This window comes from Lepisma saccharinum, chromosome 15 (genome assembly GCF_977018435.1).
Source record: "Lepisma saccharinum chromosome 15, izLepSacc3.1, whole genome shotgun sequence".
NCBI lineage: Eukaryota > Metazoa > Arthropoda > Insecta > Zygentoma > Lepismatidae > Lepisma > Lepisma saccharinum.
The window spans coordinates 6,251,693-6,272,839 of NC_139243.1; the positions used below are offsets into that span (position 1 = coordinate 6,251,693).

The 21,147-nt window shown below is 37.5% G+C and overlaps 1 protein-coding gene across 1 annotated transcript in view; it reads left to right on the forward strand.

Annotated features, from left to right (window-relative positions):
* LOC145999545 (uncharacterized) overlaps positions 1–21,147 on the forward strand; it is an 88,172-nt gene that overhangs the window by 58,502 nt on the left and 8,523 nt on the right. Inside the window, exons 4-8 of the mRNA XM_083136542.1 lie at positions 686–822; positions 5,755–5,936; positions 7,529–7,619; positions 11,631–11,808; positions 13,147–13,324. Coding sequence (XP_082992668.1) covers positions 686–822; positions 5,755–5,936; positions 7,529–7,619; positions 11,631–11,808; positions 13,147–13,324 — 766 coding nt within the window. The remainder of the gene's footprint in view (positions 1–685; positions 823–5,754; positions 5,937–7,528; positions 7,620–11,630; positions 11,809–13,146; positions 13,325–21,147) is intronic.

The following is a 21,147-nucleotide window of genomic DNA, read 5'->3' on the forward strand; positions in this document are numbered from 1 at the left end:
GAAGGGGTCCAGGGGGGTCGGGATCTCCCTGAAAGACTTACCAAGTCCTTAATTAAATTTGTGCAATAAGAAGGTGAAGTTGATTCATTTCCGCTATGCGTTGACATTGCCTGCAAAAATATATGTGTAATACTACTAAAAATAATACACACATAAAATTAATGATCATGGACTTTTACTTTTCATCAGCTCGACCTAACAACTATTTCGGTATTCATTAAATAATCCATTTTTAATTTTGTTGACATTAATTTCGGCAGAATAGCTGTTTGTAAACAAAAGGTAGTGTGCTTAACTAGATATAGGCTAGATAATGAATACACACTGTTATATCTCTGTTTCTATATCGTCTTTTTACCTGATCATGTAATGACAATAACATTACTATTTTAATAATATTATTAAATACATTCATCTTTTTAACACACTAATTAAAACTATATTATTATTATTATTATTATTATTATTACATGTGAGACATTTACTTCGAACCCCTGCCGAATATAGCCTAGTTCTAGATACGTGCCTATAGAATAGCTACGTAAAATTTGCTAAAATGCAACATATTATACTTTCCGTCTTACAAAGACGAGAATAAATCAAAATATTTTCTGCTCTCAATATTTTCTTTTCTATAGGAAGTTAAAATATTGCATACGTTTATCTGTTTATGTATTTATTGCAGGGCTTTGTTCACGTGAGGGTGTGGTTTCCTCAATTTTCCGGCGTTGTTATGATGACTGACCAAGAAGTCATCATTATGTGTAAGCCACCGGAACCTACCATCATCGAAAACAAGGCAGCAGGATTTGCCGGTACATTGTAAGTAGCAAGATAATATTTTGCCCTCCACCAGTGCCATCTGGTGGGTGGATTTAAATTTAGCTAGATTTCTCCATAGTGGAATTGATAGGTGAATCTGTTTTGAATATTTAACGAACAGACGTTAGGTGGAGATCCTTTGAAGAAGTTTATTGTAATTTTGACAGTTTTAACCAATCAGCTTCCCACAAATTCGCTAAGTTGCATTGAATTATTCTTGGAAATATTAATTTTCAAAAGAGGCACTAATAAGCTTTGCTCGGGGAGCGCTTCTCACTTGATCGCTGAGAGAACTTGAGGCTTGCTCGCCACAGGTTTGAGACACGGAATATATCGTTTTAGTGTTTCGATGTCGTGAGGCAAAGATTAACTAGAGGAAACATATGTAAAGATGGTGGCTAATGAAGAAGTATTTGTGATTGATTGATTTAGTTTATTTTACTTCGCGTTTTGTGCCTCTTGGCTAATTTGCGAAGATGGGGATGAGTGATGAAATGATGAAATTGATGAATGGACATTCACAAACAACCATGCCCGAGCGGGATTCGAACCCGGGACTCCTGAGAAGTATTTGTGATTTAACGGCTTGCCATATACCGTAATTACAGAGAAAGTTCAAGTAACAGAAGGTAATAAAATTTTCCGCTTTTTGCTATTGTAATGAAAGTGTTGTTTATTCCAAATATACAGTAGTTTTGGAAAGTGTGTGAAAAAGAAGATTTCGAACCATTCTTGGTGAAAAAATGTTTAGTTTTGTTCTCATTGATAAGCACCTGGTAATTGTTTTGAGAAGCAATCATATTATTTTAATATTTAATATTATAATAATCACTGAAATCTTGCCCACTCGACGCAGCCATCTTGATCACATATTACTCAAAGGCACTGATATTTTGATCAATGAGCACACAACGCCAAGTAAATGATCTGTCTGCTCAACGAGCATCGTTCGGGTACTCGACGTGCCCCAGACGATCATTATTTTGAATAAAATCCTTACGCAACATGGTAAAGACTTCACAGCAATGTCACATGCAGAAGCGTCTCCTGAACGCATGCGGTGCATGCTGCGCTTACGTTAATTGTGGGGAAAATGACAGCTTGTTCTGCGACGACATTAATGAGCATTTCTACATTCTAATTTCATCATATAGGAGAAGTATTTATTTTACACGAGAGCGCTCAACTAAGCTTATATTACATTTCTTGGATATGAAGTGAGCAGGGACGGCGCCAGAAATTTTCGACCGGGTGGGCAGAAGCTCCATATTGATAAATTAGGGTGGGCAGTATAAATGTAAGACCATATAGTATATATGTGTATGTAAGACGTATGTATCCCCCTCTCTCTTACACTCCCGATTTTCCTCTTTCTTTTCCCACTCCTTTTCTTGTTTTCCTCTTTATTCTTTTCTAATCTATTCTCGCATCTTGTTCCATTTTCATTAGCTTTGTCTCTGATTGACACAATTATTTCAAGGAAGTGTTTACCCATGCGTAGCCATACATTTTAATCACAATCTTTCATGCACGTTAATACAGTGAAATATATGTGAATTAGGTTTAAGCTTGTGTTGCAAAATACTAGGCACATACTTGATTTTACGTATTCGGCGACAGTGATAGAAAGTGCGATGGTAGAGAATCGTGAAGTTTCTCGTAATTTAAATGCATGTTCCTGAGTATAGTATTTTCATCGTATGAGTTTTTGACTGAGTTTTCTTACTCCTTGGGGGTCACTTTTCCCATTCCCTGACATTCGCTACGAGACTCTGCTTCAAGCAACCCGGCGCTAGCGCTTGTCTTTCCTGGCGAACGGGTCCGCGACAGTCGCTAGAGTCGGCTATTAAAATTACAGTTTTCATATTGTGTACTAACCTTGCCTACAGAAGGTGTTGAAAATGGCATCCCTCTGCTGCAACATATTCCTGGCATCTCCGAAGGAAATTGGTATTTACACGTGCAAGTTCGTTTACTGTAATTCTCCCGATTTCTCGTATAATACTCTCTTTTAACTCACGGATGGTGTGTGGATTGTCTTTGTATACTTTATTTTTTAGATTTCCCCATTTTTCTTTCCACTTTTATTCAGAACTGACAATGTTACTCAAAACTTTTTTAATGAGGTATAATATAGTGGTCCTATGTGGAATGGGAACATCAGGAAATTTCGGTGCAAAACGTCGTCGCACTTCTCCACAATTCCTGTTTCCGAAATAACACTCGACAAGATAAATCCTTTGTTGTAATGTAAACTTTTATGGTGCCATATTAAGCCACACTCTTCAACACACGGACACGACACAACACAACTTCCGAGGGAGGATTATACTGGCGTCAGTCTGCAACGTCCACAGAAATGAAAAGAGAGCGAAGTCAGGGAGAGCGAAAAAAACAGACTGTAATGTGCGACTGTCGCAGAACCTGTTCACCGAGAAAGACAAGCGCTGACGCCGGACCGCTTGCCGCCAAGTCTCGTAGCGAATGTCAGGGAATGCTCTGTAGTAGCGGCGATTGGGTGCCAACATTTGAGGGGCAAGGACAATATACTTTTTTCTTTGTAGAAAAGGCTTAGCATAAAGAGGCCATAGTACAGGAGCAAAAGTGGCAAAATGTGGCTGGGGAACTGCATCCCCCACTTCCCGGTCCTCCTAATCGCCGCCACTGAATGTTTGGATTAAAATGAACATCTTATTAAGAATGATTTAAAACACACACGGAAAACCAATTATTTGTTCATTGTCCATGAAGTATTCCTAGGCTAATGAATGGCTATTTTGACAAAATATCACTCATATAAGTAATAAACAAATAAGATTGAAAAATCTGTTCAGAATTGAAGAGGTTATTAGCTAAGTTGCTATTCGTTTTCTGAACTGTCATGTTACTAATGCAAGAGAAGCAATACACGTATGGTAACATGAACATATTTTTTGAGGTAACAAAATGATTTAGGACACAAGGCATTCATGGAAGTTGATTACCGTACCAGTAATAATTCATCTATTTTTCATAGATGACTTGGGTTGTATGGCGTGACCATTTCGAACACACTAGAATGTCAACCACGATCCTGTGCAGCATACCCTGGAAACTAATCTTTCAGGGCAAGAGTCCCTTGCGGTTGGAACCAGAGCCAGATTAAGGTGGGTGCTATTGATGCTGCAGCATTAGGCTCATTCCTGAAATAGGCCCACATGAAAACAGACGAGAATTTTTCAAAAGCTGAACATTTTTCTTTTGCTATATCAACCTGAAAATAAACCTTAGAATGAAATTTGGAGCCCCAATTTCGGACACCTAGACACAGCGTCACTTATTATATAGTTACTATTATTCTTTGCGCTGTGACGTAACTATAACGTCGTTGTGTTTATTGTTCACCGAAGATTTCAAGAATGAGGCCCAATTTCGTCTTAATCCGGCACTGCTTGGAAGCACAGTCAAAGTAATAATTTAAGAGGATTTGCATTTTGAGTGTCAGCATGTGTTTCTTTTCGCCATTTGTTACTTTCATCTAATCACCACTGATCGTCGTCGTTATCAAAATTAGCAGAAAAATGACTTAACGCTGTCGCATTATAATGAAGGTGTCCAGTGTTCGACTCCCCCCCCCCCTCCTCTGGTGGAAGCACAATGCACACTGGTTTGGACTACACGTTAAACTGTAGGTTTAGTCTCGATTAGCCTATCTGAGCATAAAAGTGGGCTTTAAAGGAAACTAACAAAATCGTCTTCTGGATAGTTCTTGACATAACTTTATTTCCTTTACTTCAGCTGCATCTAAAGATTCTGTTTACATTTTTGACATTCATGTGGCAATATTTGTGTGTGGAACCAGGATTTCTAAATAGGATAAGCCATTCATTAGCAATTGAATAATTCTGTAGCTTTTTCCATACATAACTGGTTTATTTAAATTTATTTACTTCGGTATTGTAGTGATTATTGTGATTCCTTCTTATTAGTAGAACGAATATAAAGTTGATATTTCGCATACCATATTGATATTTGAAGATGACAAGTATATAAAAATTGTAATGAAATAAAAAAGGGACACTTCCGGAATTTCAATGCAGAGCTAATTAAAACTATATTATACTCTCTAGCATACTTAAACCTGAAGGTTTATGGCTACAGCATCCCTCCATCCTCGTCTTGGCCTTCCTACTGGTCTCTTACCATCAGGTTTCCCAACAAGAATCCTGTAAACTATTCTTTCCTCTGCCATTCGTGTTACATGGCCTGCCCATCTAAGTCTTCTTGATTAAATTATTCTAATAATAATTAAAAAGTCCAAATAATTTATTTTGTTGCTGGAGGAAGTAACGCTAAGATAATGTTCTTATTTATTTATTTATTTATTTATTGAGAGATTATTTTAACCATACCCAGGCCGGGATTTATATACGTATGTGGAGGCCCGGAGCTCCACTCCTCAAGTTCACCCTAAATTCTGATCTAATCTTGATCATACCCTGCAAAATGTTGAGTCTCCTAAGCCTATTAGCTACTTTTAATCAAGGAAGTATTCATTTGATCACAGTTTTTGCTTCAATAGCTCTAGTAATTACTTTTACTTTCAAATTACAAAATTGTTTTTTATGGGTTGATAATATGTGAACATTTCTAGCATAGATAATATTCACAAGTAAACTATACATGTTATGAACACCAGAATACACTTATTTTCATATATCCCCAAGTATTAGTACTTATTGAATTTGATTGGGTGGGCAATCGGGTGGGCACAGGAATTTTTGGGTGGGCGCTTGCCCACCCGTGCCCACCCCTGTCGCCGTCCCTGGGTGAGCAATGCATCAATTGTGGGAAAAGAATTATGACTTTCTTTCACTTCAGACCCAAGAAATGGCCACATGTCACAGATTTGTGTATTCACTGACTTTTCTACATTTACATCTTACATTTTAGCTCTTCGGGTGCACGGGTGTCTGGCATCGTTGAAGAAACTCCCGGCAGACTCGAGTACGAAGTAGCCCTCTACAAAGAAGCACCAGCAAGAACAGGAAATAGCAGTAACGAGCTTCCGGTTGACCAAGCAGTGCCTATAGGGACCAAGCTGCAGTTGAGGGCTAGGATCAACCCCGAATCAGGTAAGCGTTCATTTAACTGACTTGTGTATTTTGAAAGGTTCCAGGATCGAACCCTTGTTAAGGTGTGGGTTTATCATTGTGTTTGTCTTATCATCCTCATCCTCGCGATTAACGCAAGGTAGAAAAGCGACGTAAAATAATCCAAGTACAGCTAGATGTCTGCAGCTCTCTTAAAATTAAGTATATATACGTACAGTGGGATCCATGAGTATTACCGTGCAAATTGTCCATCACCATGTTCGTGCACTTTATTTGACCCAATAAGAGCTCAAGAATTAAAAGAAAAACAAAACAAGCTGTTGACAACTTCTGCATCAACATACATAAAAATCCATCGCTTAAAATCACATAGAATGTAAGAGAAAAATTAATGGAAATCGACGTGGACAATTTGCCGAGTAATACTAGTGGATCCCACTGTACAATCACAAAGAACACCCATGTCCAGGGCTGGATTCGAACCTGGTATTCCCTGGCGCCGTTCTCAGTTTGGGAACAAAGATGTAAATATATAAGGAAGAGGGACATTCTCTACTTTTCTGTTAGTTTTTCTATCCTTGTATGCATTTTGGACATAAGGTTACAGAGTTATTGAAATTCCAAGACAGTTATTTTCCTGCTAACACATGCAGATAAACTATATTTCATTCATTATAGCTAGGGATACAAATTTATGGTAATTAAAAACTGAGGAGAGCGGTAAATAAAATGTTAGATCAGCGGTATATACCAGCGGTGGAAAAAAAATGGCACACACATTTTCATTATGAGAGGAAACAACATGCAAAAGAGTTATAAATTGATAAACTACTTCATTTTTATATACCTAGGTACTGTACACATACACAAGTACTTAGCTGTCCAACCAAAAAGAAGACATCAACACAAAATCACTTCATTTCTAAATTGCATATCTCAAGTGATTTATTCATTGTATGTATTTAAAGGATATCCTTGCTGTCCAACAAATAAAATAATCACTACTGCACATACACAAACACATATTGAAAATCACATGATGATAAACAAAATTCATTCATGACTGAACACAAATGACACCATTGTTTCCCTTGATGTGGGGGAACAGACTAATCTTATCGCTGCTACAGCTAGCAAGTTCAATGAAACTGGAAGTTGAGTAGACATTCGGGGGAAGAAAGGAATGCAGCTCGACAGGGAGCGAAGTTTTCGAACTGAGATTATGTGCATGGGAAATCCCAATTTGCAGCGTCTTCCTGATGTGATCGAAGATAAAATGTTCTTCAGCTGCAGTGGTACGAAACGTTACAAATCGACAGTTTGAGCGTACAACCTTGATTGCCGGTTTTTGCGTGTTTTCTACTTAATTTGATGATATTTAACGGTTATTTCGCGAAAAAGCGTTCATTTCGTGGAAAAGCACGCATTTCGCATCACTTCGCGAATAAAACTCATGCATATTTCATCATTGGGGGTGTAGTTACGTGCAGAATGTTCAAAATTGCATCTTTTTTTCATATTTCGCGATTTCGCGCATGGCAAAAATTCAATGTCCCTAATTATAGCTCTGTTTCCGAATCCATTGCTGACAATTCTTGACTTTTTCTTTTCAGCCTGGAAGTACGTGAAGCTAATAGAGGTGACAGTATCGCCTGACCCAGAAACTCCTCATGCACAGGGACATGTTGCTCTGGTGAAAGACGGGTAAATATCATTGCTTCATATTAAGGGAGAATTCGTAGAGGTGGGACCGCTGGATGCTTTTAGTGTTCGGGAATTTTTCTCCGTGTGAGGTCATCTAAACAGGTTTGTTGCAGAACTGCATAAGGGACTCTATATGAATCGATTTCCCGGTACTTAAATTACCACGCTACTTGATTTTGCACGTAATAATAATTAACATAATTATGTCTTATACACACAGTGATAAATTCTGTAGATATGGTAAAGTAGAATTATATAATACTGTTTCGGTGTTATCGACATGGTGAAACAACGTAGTTACTGCATGTCGATAATTTGGCAAAATACTGTTTACTGTATTATTTTTTGTATTGATCAAAATGTTTTAACTCTCTCTTCTCTGTCTATGATGTTTTATACTTATTAATTTTTACAATTTCCACTTAGAAAATGCAGGGAATTTTGTATACTGAATATGAGAGCGTTGCTTTTTTAATTTAAGGAAACATTTGCCACATTTTTCAACGCCATTGAAAACTTCATCTCTTTCAAATATACAAATGTCCAATGGTTAGAACAGTGGTTACTAAAGTGTGCGCCGTGGCTGCAGGGGCGGAGTTTGAGCTTTTGCTTTGGGGGGGTCCAGACTCTAGGAGAAGCATATGATGTACCTGAGGGTTATTGAATATCCCCTAGTTTATAAGGGGTTCGGAGGCCTTCCCCCGGAAATTTAAAAAACAACAACTTAAAAACACTGAGTTTTAGTCCTTTTAGATTTGAAAATGTTAAATTTCCTCGCTTAAGTAAACAAATATTAATTCGTATATTGGTTGTCAGTTTTAAAAGCAGCAAACCAGTACGATTATTGTATTTTGCATTTCATTAAATTTTTATTATAATACTCGTATTACTTTAAAAAAGTTACGGTACAATAGTAAGCTTCAGAAATTTTAGAAAAATTAAATTAAAGAGTTCTTTTGATGCCCCAGCAGTAACTGTTGAATCAACACAAAGTAATTTTACGTTTTTCTTCCTTCAAACTGTACACATCAATCAAATCGTCTAAGGCCCGCTATTGCGGCGCAATTACCGCACATGCCAACATGCCAAACGTCAAGATTTGAGGTATGGCTTCATAACAAAAATGTAGTAACTGAACTTAATCATGTGTTATTTTTTTAGTCTTTTTTTAAGTTGGGGGGGTCAGTCCCCCCAGGCCCCTCCAGAACTCCACCTATGCGTGGCTGGCTTACAGGGGCGCCGCGAAATGTTCCGATATTTTCATTAAAATGACAGTGATTGTTATGAATATGATTGTTCCAATCCAATTTTTACATTTTAATATTTCTGCATTTGAGACATGTGTTTATTTTTTAATTTAAGCCAAGCAACCTAACAACACTAACAAGTGCTGCAAGTGCAAGTGTTAGGCCTACATTCTGACTAGGGCGCCGCGGGAAAATCTTGAAACACTAAGGGAACCGTGAAACGAATAAGTTTGGAAACCCCTGGATTAGAACAATGAATGTCGTACGAAATTATTATTTTCTTTACTCTTCCTCCAAAATGCGAGATCTGTATGATCTTTATCGCCGCCATTAACGCTGGCTGTTCTTACACTTTCACCTGCTGACAGGAGGCTGAGTGGACCACAGACCTGTTTGGCGTTTTTAAAATCGAAATGGAAATCTGATTTCCTGGACTAGCAGGAAATATCTGGAGCAAGTGAACGAAAACAAGTATCTGCGCAAGTAGGACTCAACCAATGAACCCGTGAGAGGGAAAGTGAGTGCATGGAGGGGAAAACGAAGTTGCAGCTGCCAGCAGTTTGCAGCAGCGCGCACTGATTCACTCTGCCCACTTGCTTTCTCCCCTTCTCTACCGTTATGCGCGACCTTGCTCTACAGATTCCCGAGGCCTTTGGGAATAACTGACTTTATAAGTAGACCTCGGATTTTTAGGTCCTATAAATCTTAAGTTAGGCTCGAATAATCCTGAAGTAGGTTCAATAGTTCAAAATTCGTAAATAATAGTGTGAAAATGGGATACCTATATCCTGAAATAGGTGTATATGGGTGTATATGGGAGAGAGGGGGAACTGCACGCACATAACTTTGAACAGTTACAGTGAATTTATTTATTTACTTACAAAGCTCTTTTTCTTAGTGAAAATACTACATACATTTAGATTAACATTGTTGGGAACAGATTTTCGAAATAAGTAAAAATCACAGAGTTATAAAGAAAAAATGAAAGTGATGCAAAGCGTACCATTGCCCACCCATGCGGGCAATAGTACTAAAAAAAATCACATATGTTGACAATGGTGGAGAATACCATGTCTATTTTTCTGAACAAAAATCACATTTATAATTGACTGCACTGTCTGCATCACTGAAATCTGCATGTATCCACACGGAGCAGAGCACACATCGTTACCACAACTCCCTACCCCGACAAAATTCCCCTCGAAACAGACACACCACACGTTCTGAGTATCATTGAATTGAGGAAAGGAATTACAGTCGACTGAACTGTCATCTTGATACAGCTCTGCATCTGAAATACTATCTTCGTATGGAGTCTGTGATGGAAGCAGACAGCTTCAGTATTGATGCTCCCTTCCGTCTTCCTGGCACATCTTTACCCTGAAATCTGTTTCACTGAAACAGTGAAATATGCTTAGAAAAAATAGTTTTAAAACCTGCTACATAGTTCTGTGGGGGTAATAAGACTCACTGCGTACGATTATCCCACCTGCACGTCACTATCATTCTACCTAACTCGTGTGAACAAAAACAGGAACAACTGAGGCAAACCACGTTGCAATTCAAACTAAAGGTACCAACGTAGTGGATAGAGTGAAAATTCTTATTTTAGCCATACTGAATTTCAACTTACCCGCAGTTATCTCCCGACAAAATCTTATAAGAAAAATGACAAAAACACAAAAAAGACTCACCAACGTGAAACACTTCCTCCGACATCGACCAAACTACTCGTGCAAGTTCAGACAACCTTCTGCTACCTAACGATGCTGGGTAGAATCCATTATGATCAAGGGGTGGCTCTCAACATGCATGCGTACCATTGCCCGCCGCGTGCTATTACCCCTCTCTCTTCTATTTACAGGGTGTCGCAAAACTCTTTCAACAACGCTTGGGTGCTGGTAGATATCATAAAAATAAGTAACTTTTCGCTATAACGTTTACCTCGAAAGCGCTTAGTTTCTGCGCTATAAGCGCTTAAAATCTATCCTGTACGTATGCAACCCAACATAGCAAACGCTTGCTCTCACATAACTACCAGGGGCGCGTGGCAGGGTTGCCACTAGCGTTCCTCGTTAAGAGAGACGACTTGAAAACAACAACTTGGGAGTCTTGCCTGAGTGAAATCCAAAACATTAATGATACTTGCGATGTTGTAAGAAGCATTGACAGTATTTATAAACTGACCAAGACAAATAATGGACAGACTGAAATTCAAGATTACTCATTCTAAAATATCTCCATAATTGATTGATTGATTTATTTTAATTCGCTTTTCTGCCACCTTTGGCTAATCGCGAAGATGAGGATGATATAATGAAATAACAAATGACACCAATGTCTAGGCCAGGATTTAAACCCGCAATTGTTGATATTGCATGATACACGAAACACTCCGTGGTGATGTGGTTAGCACAGCTCGCTACGGCTTGATTTAGGTACATAAGCCTAAAATAGGTTCTAACAAGCAAAATAGGTTATTTTAGGCGCTATAAAACTTCATGAGTTGTGGCGTTTTTATAACGAAACGCTGACATAACTTATTATTTCTTACATACCTGTAAAGGTAAAATAGGTTTAAAACCTAAAATCCGACGTCTATTTATAAGTAACACGTTGCAAGTTCTTGGATAATTTTCTTTGGACTATCCTACAAATATTACATTCTGTATAAATAAATTTAGTTCGTGTTTGCGTATCGGTGGTTTAAGAGAAAAATAAATGTGTGCGTTAATTTGACTAAAGTGTAAATTTCATCCAATAGATGTCGCAACCGTGACTTCGCTTCCATCATTCCTCACCAACCAGCGCGCTACAGAGACCGCTACAATGAGGTGTTCCTTGACTTCGAAGCTTTTCTGCTGAGCACAATGAAAGACAGATCAACGCTCTGGATCCACTCCCAGATCAAAGCTTGCATGGACGCAGCTGATTGTCAGCCTGTAAGTATTTAGTCTGCACCTATGTTCGACTTAAAATATGTAATCCCGTGACCTTCGAATTAAATCGTCAGAGAAGTTTTGCTTTTTATTAAATGTCGCGTACAATATTATTTACTGATTGAATATTGTGTTTTTGATAGTATCGTCGAAATTTTTGTGTGATTTTTTTTATTGGTATAATATGAATCCACCAGATGACTCTTGACTATACTTGGTAACATTATCGTATGAGGGAAACGGATTCCTTCAAATTTACAGGAGAAAGTACTTACGGAAATCATTTTCTGTAGCGTTGTGGAAGTTCCTGAATGTAGATTTGATCCATTTTAATGTGAATGCGTGTTGTTTTCTGCGAAAATCTCTGTCCGACACGCTGTTTCTGCTCCCGCCATTTGCTTTTTGCACGAGAGTGCAATGTTCCGTGTGTTAAGATGATGCAACCCCGTAGCCAGTGTTTCAGCCTAGCCGTGTTTTCACTAGAACGAGACGTGTCGAGTATTTTTTTTTTTTTTAACTTAACCTAACCTAACCTAACTTAACCTAACCTAACCTTACGGAAAATGGTTTTTGGGGCTAACGTGAATGGTTTTTGGGGCTAACGTGAATGGTGTGTGGGGCTAACGTCAATGGTTTGTGAGGCTAACGTCAATGGGTTGCGACATATTAGCATAATTTCAAATCCGGGCACGAAAGTAGATATTTTCCGGTGAACGAGGTTGCAACACTGCATAAATCGACAAAACACTCTCAGAACGCCCCCTAAACCAGTACGCTATCACGGCCATAATGTGTTACAGATTCGAAACAACAAGTAACATTAAGTACTCGTAAATAGAAGAAATAGACATTATCTTAGTTAGAAATGCATTATTTCACCTTAAGAAATGTTCCGCATTCGAAAATAACACGTTAGCAATGTAAAGATGTCCGAAATATATGATTCGTAGGTGTTTCCCTCATACGATAATAGTACCCTACTTTACTGCGGTTCAACAATTTTAGAGGTTTACCATTTTTTTATCTGTGCTCAGCATCGAGATGGTGCGTGTACAAGTTTGATGTCCTTTTGACTTACAAATAAAATCATCATGATATAAATGCAACAGTAATAATACCGTAATCTTCTGTTGAAGATTATTAGTTTGTCAATTGTTGACGACGACGTACAATTGCATTGTCGATCTTTTATTGTTACTAAGCAACTCGCACGACAAAATGGAAGAGTTTATAAGAACATTTTATGCCTTGTACCTAATCAAGTTTCCTCTAAACTTATACAGTGCGTTTAAGTAGCTTCACCAATATCAAAGACTTAACATATATTGTTGATTTTTTTAGGAGTTCTGCCTGGATCTTTTCGAACCATCAGGTCATGGCAGGCGGCGACGAGACACCGGAAACAGCTCCATTGAACTCATGCCTGAACCTGCAGCCCTCACCAATCGCTACAACAAGTCCTCCATTCAGTATGCCAAATTTAATGAGAACATAGAATACAAAGTCCTTATGCCAGGCGGTGAGTACATTTATTTTACTATTTATCACAAAGTTTTTCTTCATGAAAACATGGAAATTAGAATGACTATTATGATTATTAGAAATTGTTCAAGATTTTCCGTAGAAATACGCCAATAAATATTTTCACGAAAACTGATAGCAAAGAGCTTGAAACCTTGCCCTCCTAACCTAACCACATATACATTATTAGAACTACTAGTAATTCCAATAAATGCATATGAGTAGTTGTATTTGTGGTATTATAAACCCAAGAAAGTATGAACCCCCCTCAAGCAGAATTGTCTACACTTAAACCTAGCTCAACATGCCCATATGAGCTTTTTGCTCAAGTGTGGAACCCTGTCTAATCCAAGATTTTTGTAAAAATGCCCTCATGGATTCCATGAGAAAGTATGACCCCCCTCAGATTGATGTGCCTATACTTGCAAAAGGCACTTCTGTGAGATTGTTATCCATAAATTTGTCAAAAATATGCTCTTCTTGATATTTTTTTTTGGCCACACTTAAAACTATGCCAAGACACACACACACACATATTTACTTCCGGTTTAAGTTCAATTGGACCCCAGGTTCAAATTGTATATTAAAACAATGCAATATGCAGAGCCCCTCTAGAATTGCTCCGTGACTCTCTCATTTCTTACATCATAAACATATGATTTTTCACCTATGAGAATAACACTACATATGGTGTCATCAGGTAAAGCCTCATGGAATTCACAGATAATTTTAATGTTTGTCCTGTCATTCACCACAACTTGTTTCCTTTTTGAAGTGTTAATTACAAACATGGGTCTCTGTGTTTTGAATTCATCTGGTGTGTAATACATGTCAGTATTGCCAGTAGTGACTCTCTTGAAAGCCGAAAAAGCCTCATATAATTTAAGGAAATCATTCTTGGACATGTCTAAATTGTAATTTTCTCTAGGAAAGACCTCATTTCTGCCATTTTTAAGATATATGTTCTTGATGTTGCAGTTATCAAATTTACTTGAATTTTTTTCCTGATTATTGTGTCTTCCAGTCTGAAACAATACCACTACAAAATCAGGCATGTCATATTGTATGCTGGAGAATGAATTTGTAGCATCAAACTCATAATATGTACCAGATGCGGGCTTCTGTACACATTGATATGTATAAAATTGTAGGGGGATCTGTGGATTTTTTATTATATCAGCTTTGTATTTAAGAGCATAACTGGCCTCATACTCAACAACGGGAATTCTTAACTCCATAGTCTGAATAATGCATTTGCCTGCATCAGGTAGGGTATTGGGCAGAGCTTCCCCTGTAGAGTTTATTGCACTGTACCTCATCAAGGCATTATTATCATTTGCAGCTCTTCTAAATGTGATTCTTAACCCACCCTTCCACATAATTTCTTTATAATCTGAGAAGAATCCTGGCAATAGGCGCATGGGGAACAGCACTGTGTGGTTTTTAGATAATATCTTATCACCAGCCTCAAATCCACCGATTTTGTAGTATGAAGCCTCGGTTTTGGATAATTTTAATGTGGCCAAAGCTGTGGAGGTAATGCCGGGATAATCCACTCTGTTTATAACAACGCCATGCTTTCTGATCTCAATTTCAGAGAATAGATGTGGCACAAAATTGTCTACAAGTCTTATATTTGAATTTGCCGGATAATTTGTACCATCGAGCTTTACAACATCAAATTTGATGTATAGATCTGCTCTGTGGGGGTGTATAAATCCATCCCCTACATCAAGATCAACCTCAATCTCTGTGTTGGGTTGATTTAAATTTGCAAATGTCCTCCTGTTTGGAGGGAATGATTGTAGCTCATAACTCTCAATATTTTCCATTTTTTTCTTGTATGTATTTTTATTTAAATGTTAATCTCTATGATTGCAGTTGTTGTGGCTCCAGCAAAATCAACTAATTCTTCTTTTTCATTAGTGACCATCAATTCAATATTATCTATTCTATAATGGCACACAGGAAAATATAATGTTGGGGATGGATTGTAGATGATGGGCTCCATGAATTCAGAATTAGGTTTAAATGTTGCAATAATGCCAGTTTGTTTGTGAGTGCCTATGCCATTTGATTTGGTGATCATACCCTCAGCCACATTACAGTGAATATTCAGAGTCTCTATGGCTAAGAATTTAGGTATATTCATAGCAGTGTGTTTGATGCCTGGTTCAAGTTTTGTGTTGTTCTCAAATCCCAACAGCTCTCCTATAGTACCCAGATCCACTGTTTCTGTAGCAGATACAATTTCTACTCTGTGAGTGACAGAATTTTGACTTAAAACTATACCTCTGGGTAATTGAGCATTTAGAGTGGACAGATTATATTGCCCTGGAGTGATGACAATTTTTTCATCCCCTACTGCAATTGTGTTGTTGTGGTGTGTAATATTAGGGATTAGGTACATGCCATAAAATGCTCTGAGAGCTATTGTTTTGGGATACACTATGTCATCATGTAATTTGAGTTTCAATATTGAATTTTGGCTGGTGAGATGGAATACCCCCATGATGTTTTAAATACCACAAGGCTTTTTGAAAATCTTCAATTGATGGTTTATTTATTTGAGACATATATCTAAGAACAGATAAACACAAATGTCCACAATTAACATCTTTGAAATTTTGAACACGGGCATTATTGTAATAAAGATTAGATGAATTTAGGTATTTTATTAAATTTTCAGGTGGAGCACCTCCAAATGAATCAAATACAAATGCCTCATTTTTTAAATATTTAAGATAACAGATCCAGTGAGTGCCCTGATTTTTGTACTCATCCAAATTAACAATGCCACACTCTTTGTTGAGTGGTTGTTCTGGTAAAGAATCAGACATGTACACACCTCTAAAATGTTTGATACCCAGTGGCTTGATTAAAGCTTCAATATCTTGGTTTGTAAGCGGCTCTTGTTTTTTTTAAACTTATTCATGGCTCTCTTAACACCTTTGCCCTGTTTCTCCATTGCCAGGTTATGGCGCTTCTGCTCATCTAATTCTGCCCTATTTTTCTTGGCATCTATTACTGTTTTTGCTATGGCGGCTGATCCCCCGGCCAAGCTCCCCACAGCCCCGAGAGCAGCTAAGATGGCAGGGATGGTAAATATAAATCCCCCCACATGTGATTTTTTTCTTGATTGCTGTAATTTTTTTAATTGGGGGGTACTAAGTAACAATTTCATACCATGACCCTTGGCAATACAAGAGCTTTTTTTCTTGCGCTGCTTTTTGGTTAAAAGGCTATCAATAGTTTTAAGAGATTTGAGACCTGCATAAGGTATTTGATACATAACACCCTTGGCCTTCATTGTAGGTTTATTATATACATATTTACAACCCCCACCCCAATTTTTGTTTGGTGCTCATAGCTATGGTTGTTCCCAATGCTGCTATTTTTTCACTTAAAGAAGCATCTTTGCTTACAAATCTGCCAAATGCAGCCTCTTCTAATTTCTTGTCTGCAACATGTCTCTTGTCAAGATCAGAATGTGTGTTGTATGCAATGTCATGGTCTCTACAAGCAGCATCTAAGGGATTAACACCAGGATCACCTCTGTTTAATCTATGGTCCAATTTTGTGCCTGGACCACAATACTGATAGCCTGGAATGTGTAGTTCAAATGGCAACTTGTTTATAATGTCATTAACAAGGCCCCGACCCTCAGAAATATTCCAAAATTTGGGGGGTAGAGTATTAATAATTTTTATAAGATATCCAATCCCCTTAGTGTCATTCACTATAAAATTAGACAATTTGGTGCTTATCATGTCCATAATTCCAACCTTTTCATTGTAAAAATTGTGGTTCCCAGCATTTTCCTCCCCAGCTATCACCAATAACCTATCTACAAGTTTCCGGACATCATCAACCCACACAAATTCTTTGGGCAGGGTGTTGTATTGTTTGATTCCACTGCCAGTCTTGATTTGTGACCATATGGGCTTGATTAAATTGTTGTATTTTGCCCCACTGCTCGACTTGACTCTTTTTTGTGTGGGATCATTGCTCTGGTATAGAGCATCTGATTTTATTAATATTTCTTTGTAATCCTCATAATCTTGATCTGTATAGCTGCCAGGCCTTTTCCTAGTCATCAATTCCCACAATCCAGGCGTGCCGGTGTACTTAACAAAAGCACCTTTTTCTCCAAGTCGAGATTCTGAATATACAATTATATCATCTCCCATAAATGTTACTCTGAAATTGCCAATTCTATGTATGATGCTGCCATCAAGCTCTGTGTCAGCATATAAGCCAAAAACCTCATCTTTATTGTCTTTAGGTGTGGTTAAATATTTTTGAGCAAGAAGACCCAATTCAATAGGATCCTGACTAGCCTCAATTCTTCTAGGAGCAATAGGACTAGGTGTATGAATACTGGAAAGTGGGGTGAATGGATAATCTAATATGTTCCTAGCAGCTACAGGTACAAGCTCTGTGAGCAAATTTTGATTTTGCTCTGTAACAGTTTTGATATTCTTACCTAAATTATTAATAGCATCAATTACAGGCTGTTCTGTTTGTTTGTGTTTTTCATAAATTCCACGGTTCTCTGATTTTCATCCCTTAAATCTTTTTACAAGATAATTTCTTAATTTAAGATCATCAATAATTGGCCTTTTCATGGTTATTTATTTATGTTTCAATGTCTAGAAAATTGTCGATTTTATTTCTGTATTTGCCACTATTGGGTGTTCTTGTCATATCAATTGTGACAAACCCGTAACTGTCCTGGCTCCAGCACTTGCTGCAAAATTTGGAAAAATCATTGTAGCTCAGGTCCCTACCTACATATTCATCATGTATGTGCTTGAGGTTGGTATGATCCTGATGAAACACACATATAAAATTGCTGTTGTCTCGGATCAGTTGCTTGGGTATTTTTGAAAAAGTCTGTGCCAGGTAGAAGCAATCAATGTTTTTGTGCCGGCCCTGTGTAAAAAAGTTTCTAACCTTGTTTTGATTATCCAATATAATATCATGAAACACAACAACAGAATTATCGAGACATTCATCAAGTGGCTTAACATCTGGTTCAAAAGTGGCAATATCCAATCCATCATATAGCTTCATCAGCTGCTGATATTTTAATTGTTCCAAGCTCTTAGAGAAGATATACAAGTGCCTGTTTCTCCAGTCTAACCAGTTGGGTGCCAATAAAAAATTATCAACCATTAGTGTAGTTTTACCACAAGCAGATGGCCCAACAATAAGACACCTAATATTATCAGGTAGCAATTTGCCATTTCTCTTATTCTGCTGTTCAGGTTCTGGGAGCCTTTTTATAACATCCCAGGTGCTCATATTATTATTTTGTTTGCATCGATCCAGCTGTGTTCTGGAAGTCCTAGCCATTTGACAAGTAACTTGTTGCCTTTTCTGCGGATAATTTTTTCTATGAGATATGTGTCAGGCTGTTTAGTTTTGCTGAGCTCTTGTTCATAGAACCTGCCTTTGAGAATTTCTCCTCGGTGATCCTTTATTATATATGTGTTAAGAGCCCCAGGTTTAATTTGAACCACTGTAAATAATTCTGTGCTCCAGTTTCTTGTAAAGCCTCTCTTGAATAAGTGCTTATATTTGCTGATTCTTACTTGATCACCAATCTTGTATTTGGCCTTTCTTGTTGTTGGCTGATATTTAGGATAATAAACAGTGCTGATCAATTTTTGCTCATCAGATGAAGTTACTTCAGAGGGTTTCATGTTGATTGTGGAATGGACAGAATTGTTATATTTTTGTAGAAGTTCTGGAAGAATATTAATCCATTTATAATTACCTTGGAGGGTAAATTGTTTATACATAAGATTTTTTAAGGTTCTGTTGAATCTCTCTACAATTGAGGCCTTGAGATCACTGTAACTCGAATAATGTTTTATTGCCTGGCTTTTAATAAATTGTTGAAACACTGAATTATAAAATTCTTTGCCATTATCTGTTTGCAAATAGCGCGGGGATCTTCCACTCTGATTGATGATTGTTCTGATGGCTTCTGTAACACATTTTCCAGTCTTGGATTTGAGTGGCACAGCCCAGGCAAATTTTGAAAATGTGTCTATTACAGTGAGTAGATACTTGTGGCCCTTGTTGATTTTATCTAAGTTTTTCAACTGTCCACTTGCCATTTCAATCAAGTCGCTTTGCCATAAATCATCTATGCCCTTTGTGACTACTGGGAGTCTCTTATAATTATGTCGGGCTTGTCTGTGTAATTCATCAACAATAATTTTTCTAGACATAATATGTAAACAAGAATATTGCAACTATGGGGTGTTCAGCAGCTGAGACTGCAGGATTTTCTAAATATAATTTATCCCCAATATGTATTTTAAATTCCAGAGAGCCATCATCTTCAGTATAGGCTGTTTCTAATGTATTGGGATCTGTAAAATCCTCCAATTCCACACTGGTGATTTTCACTTTGTTATCAGCATTTGTTATTGATAAGGTGGGGTAGTGGTGTGCCTGTGGTTGAAGCCAATATTTGATCTTGATTGGTCTCAATGTGCCCCCAACAAAAAATTGATAATAAAATTGTGCAGGGGACAACATATATATTTTGCCACCTGGTGTAAATGGAGAATCATATTCTTTGTTGGGGATGCTGTACAATTCAAGAATTACTGTATGTTTAGGATTTTCTATTATGCCTGTTATTTCCTTTTCTGCTGTGAGCAATCTGCTTGTTACAGATTCAAGATGCTCATTGATGGTTCTAACAACATCATCATGGCCCGGCTTGATTTTTATGTCCACAACAAGTTTTTTGTATTGTTGCACAATTTCTTGTAGCTGGGTGGCAAAAACAGACAGAGCATTTGCTTGATTGGATTCCATGGTCCCTAGCTGTTGCTTGATATTAGCTACAATTTGTTGCAAATTTTCAACAACTGCCAATTTTGAATTTTGAGCTGTAAGATCATGGACCTGTCTTCTGATATCCTCAAACAGGGCATGCAGTTCATTAATATGTTGATTGGTTGGTAGAGTGGCCACTGTCTGAGTGAGATGTTTGATCTCTGCCTGGATATTCTTGATATCTTCTGATTTCAATATCCTATTCACTGCTCTCTTAATATTTTTAAGTTCCTGTGATGTAGGCAGATTTGATACTGTATTTTGCAAAAATTCAAGTGCCAATTTTACATTGTGTAATTCAGAAGCATGAGCCACATTTTGCATAGCATTTTGGAGCAGAGCTATATCTGCCTGAGAGGGTGTGGATTGTTGTAAAATTTCAAGTTTTGTTTGGATATCATCTATCAAGTGATGAAAATGAGATAGTTCAGATTCAGTGTTGAGGTTTTCAAGCTTTGTGATTTGTTGCTGGACACTGACAAGGGTATCTACAATGCCAGGCAATCGAGATTCAAGTACATTTGCCAAATCACTTTGCACTGCTGCTATTGTACCTTCAAGATGGGTTATGGAACTTTGAATTTTTCCAAAATCTTCATATGTTTCAAGTTGCAGCTTAATATTTGCTACACTCAGAGTTATTGCATTCAAAGCATCAGAAGATGGCAAATTGTTCATAAAATTTTCAAGTGTCTCAATTTTTTCTTTAACCTCGGCTATGGCATTGTTCAGAGGGTCCAGATTAGGTATTTGGAGTGACTGAATCTGTTCTTTTAGAGTGGAAATCACTAGATCAAAATCTTCTTGTGATTTTATGCTTTTGACAATTGTTTGGAGCTGTGCCTGGACATTATTTATCTGCTCTTCTAATTGCTGTTTCAATTGCTCAGAGTTGTTAGCCTGGGTCTTAAATTTGGCTTGAAGAGCTGCAACAGCTTCTTCCAAACTTTGAAAATTATC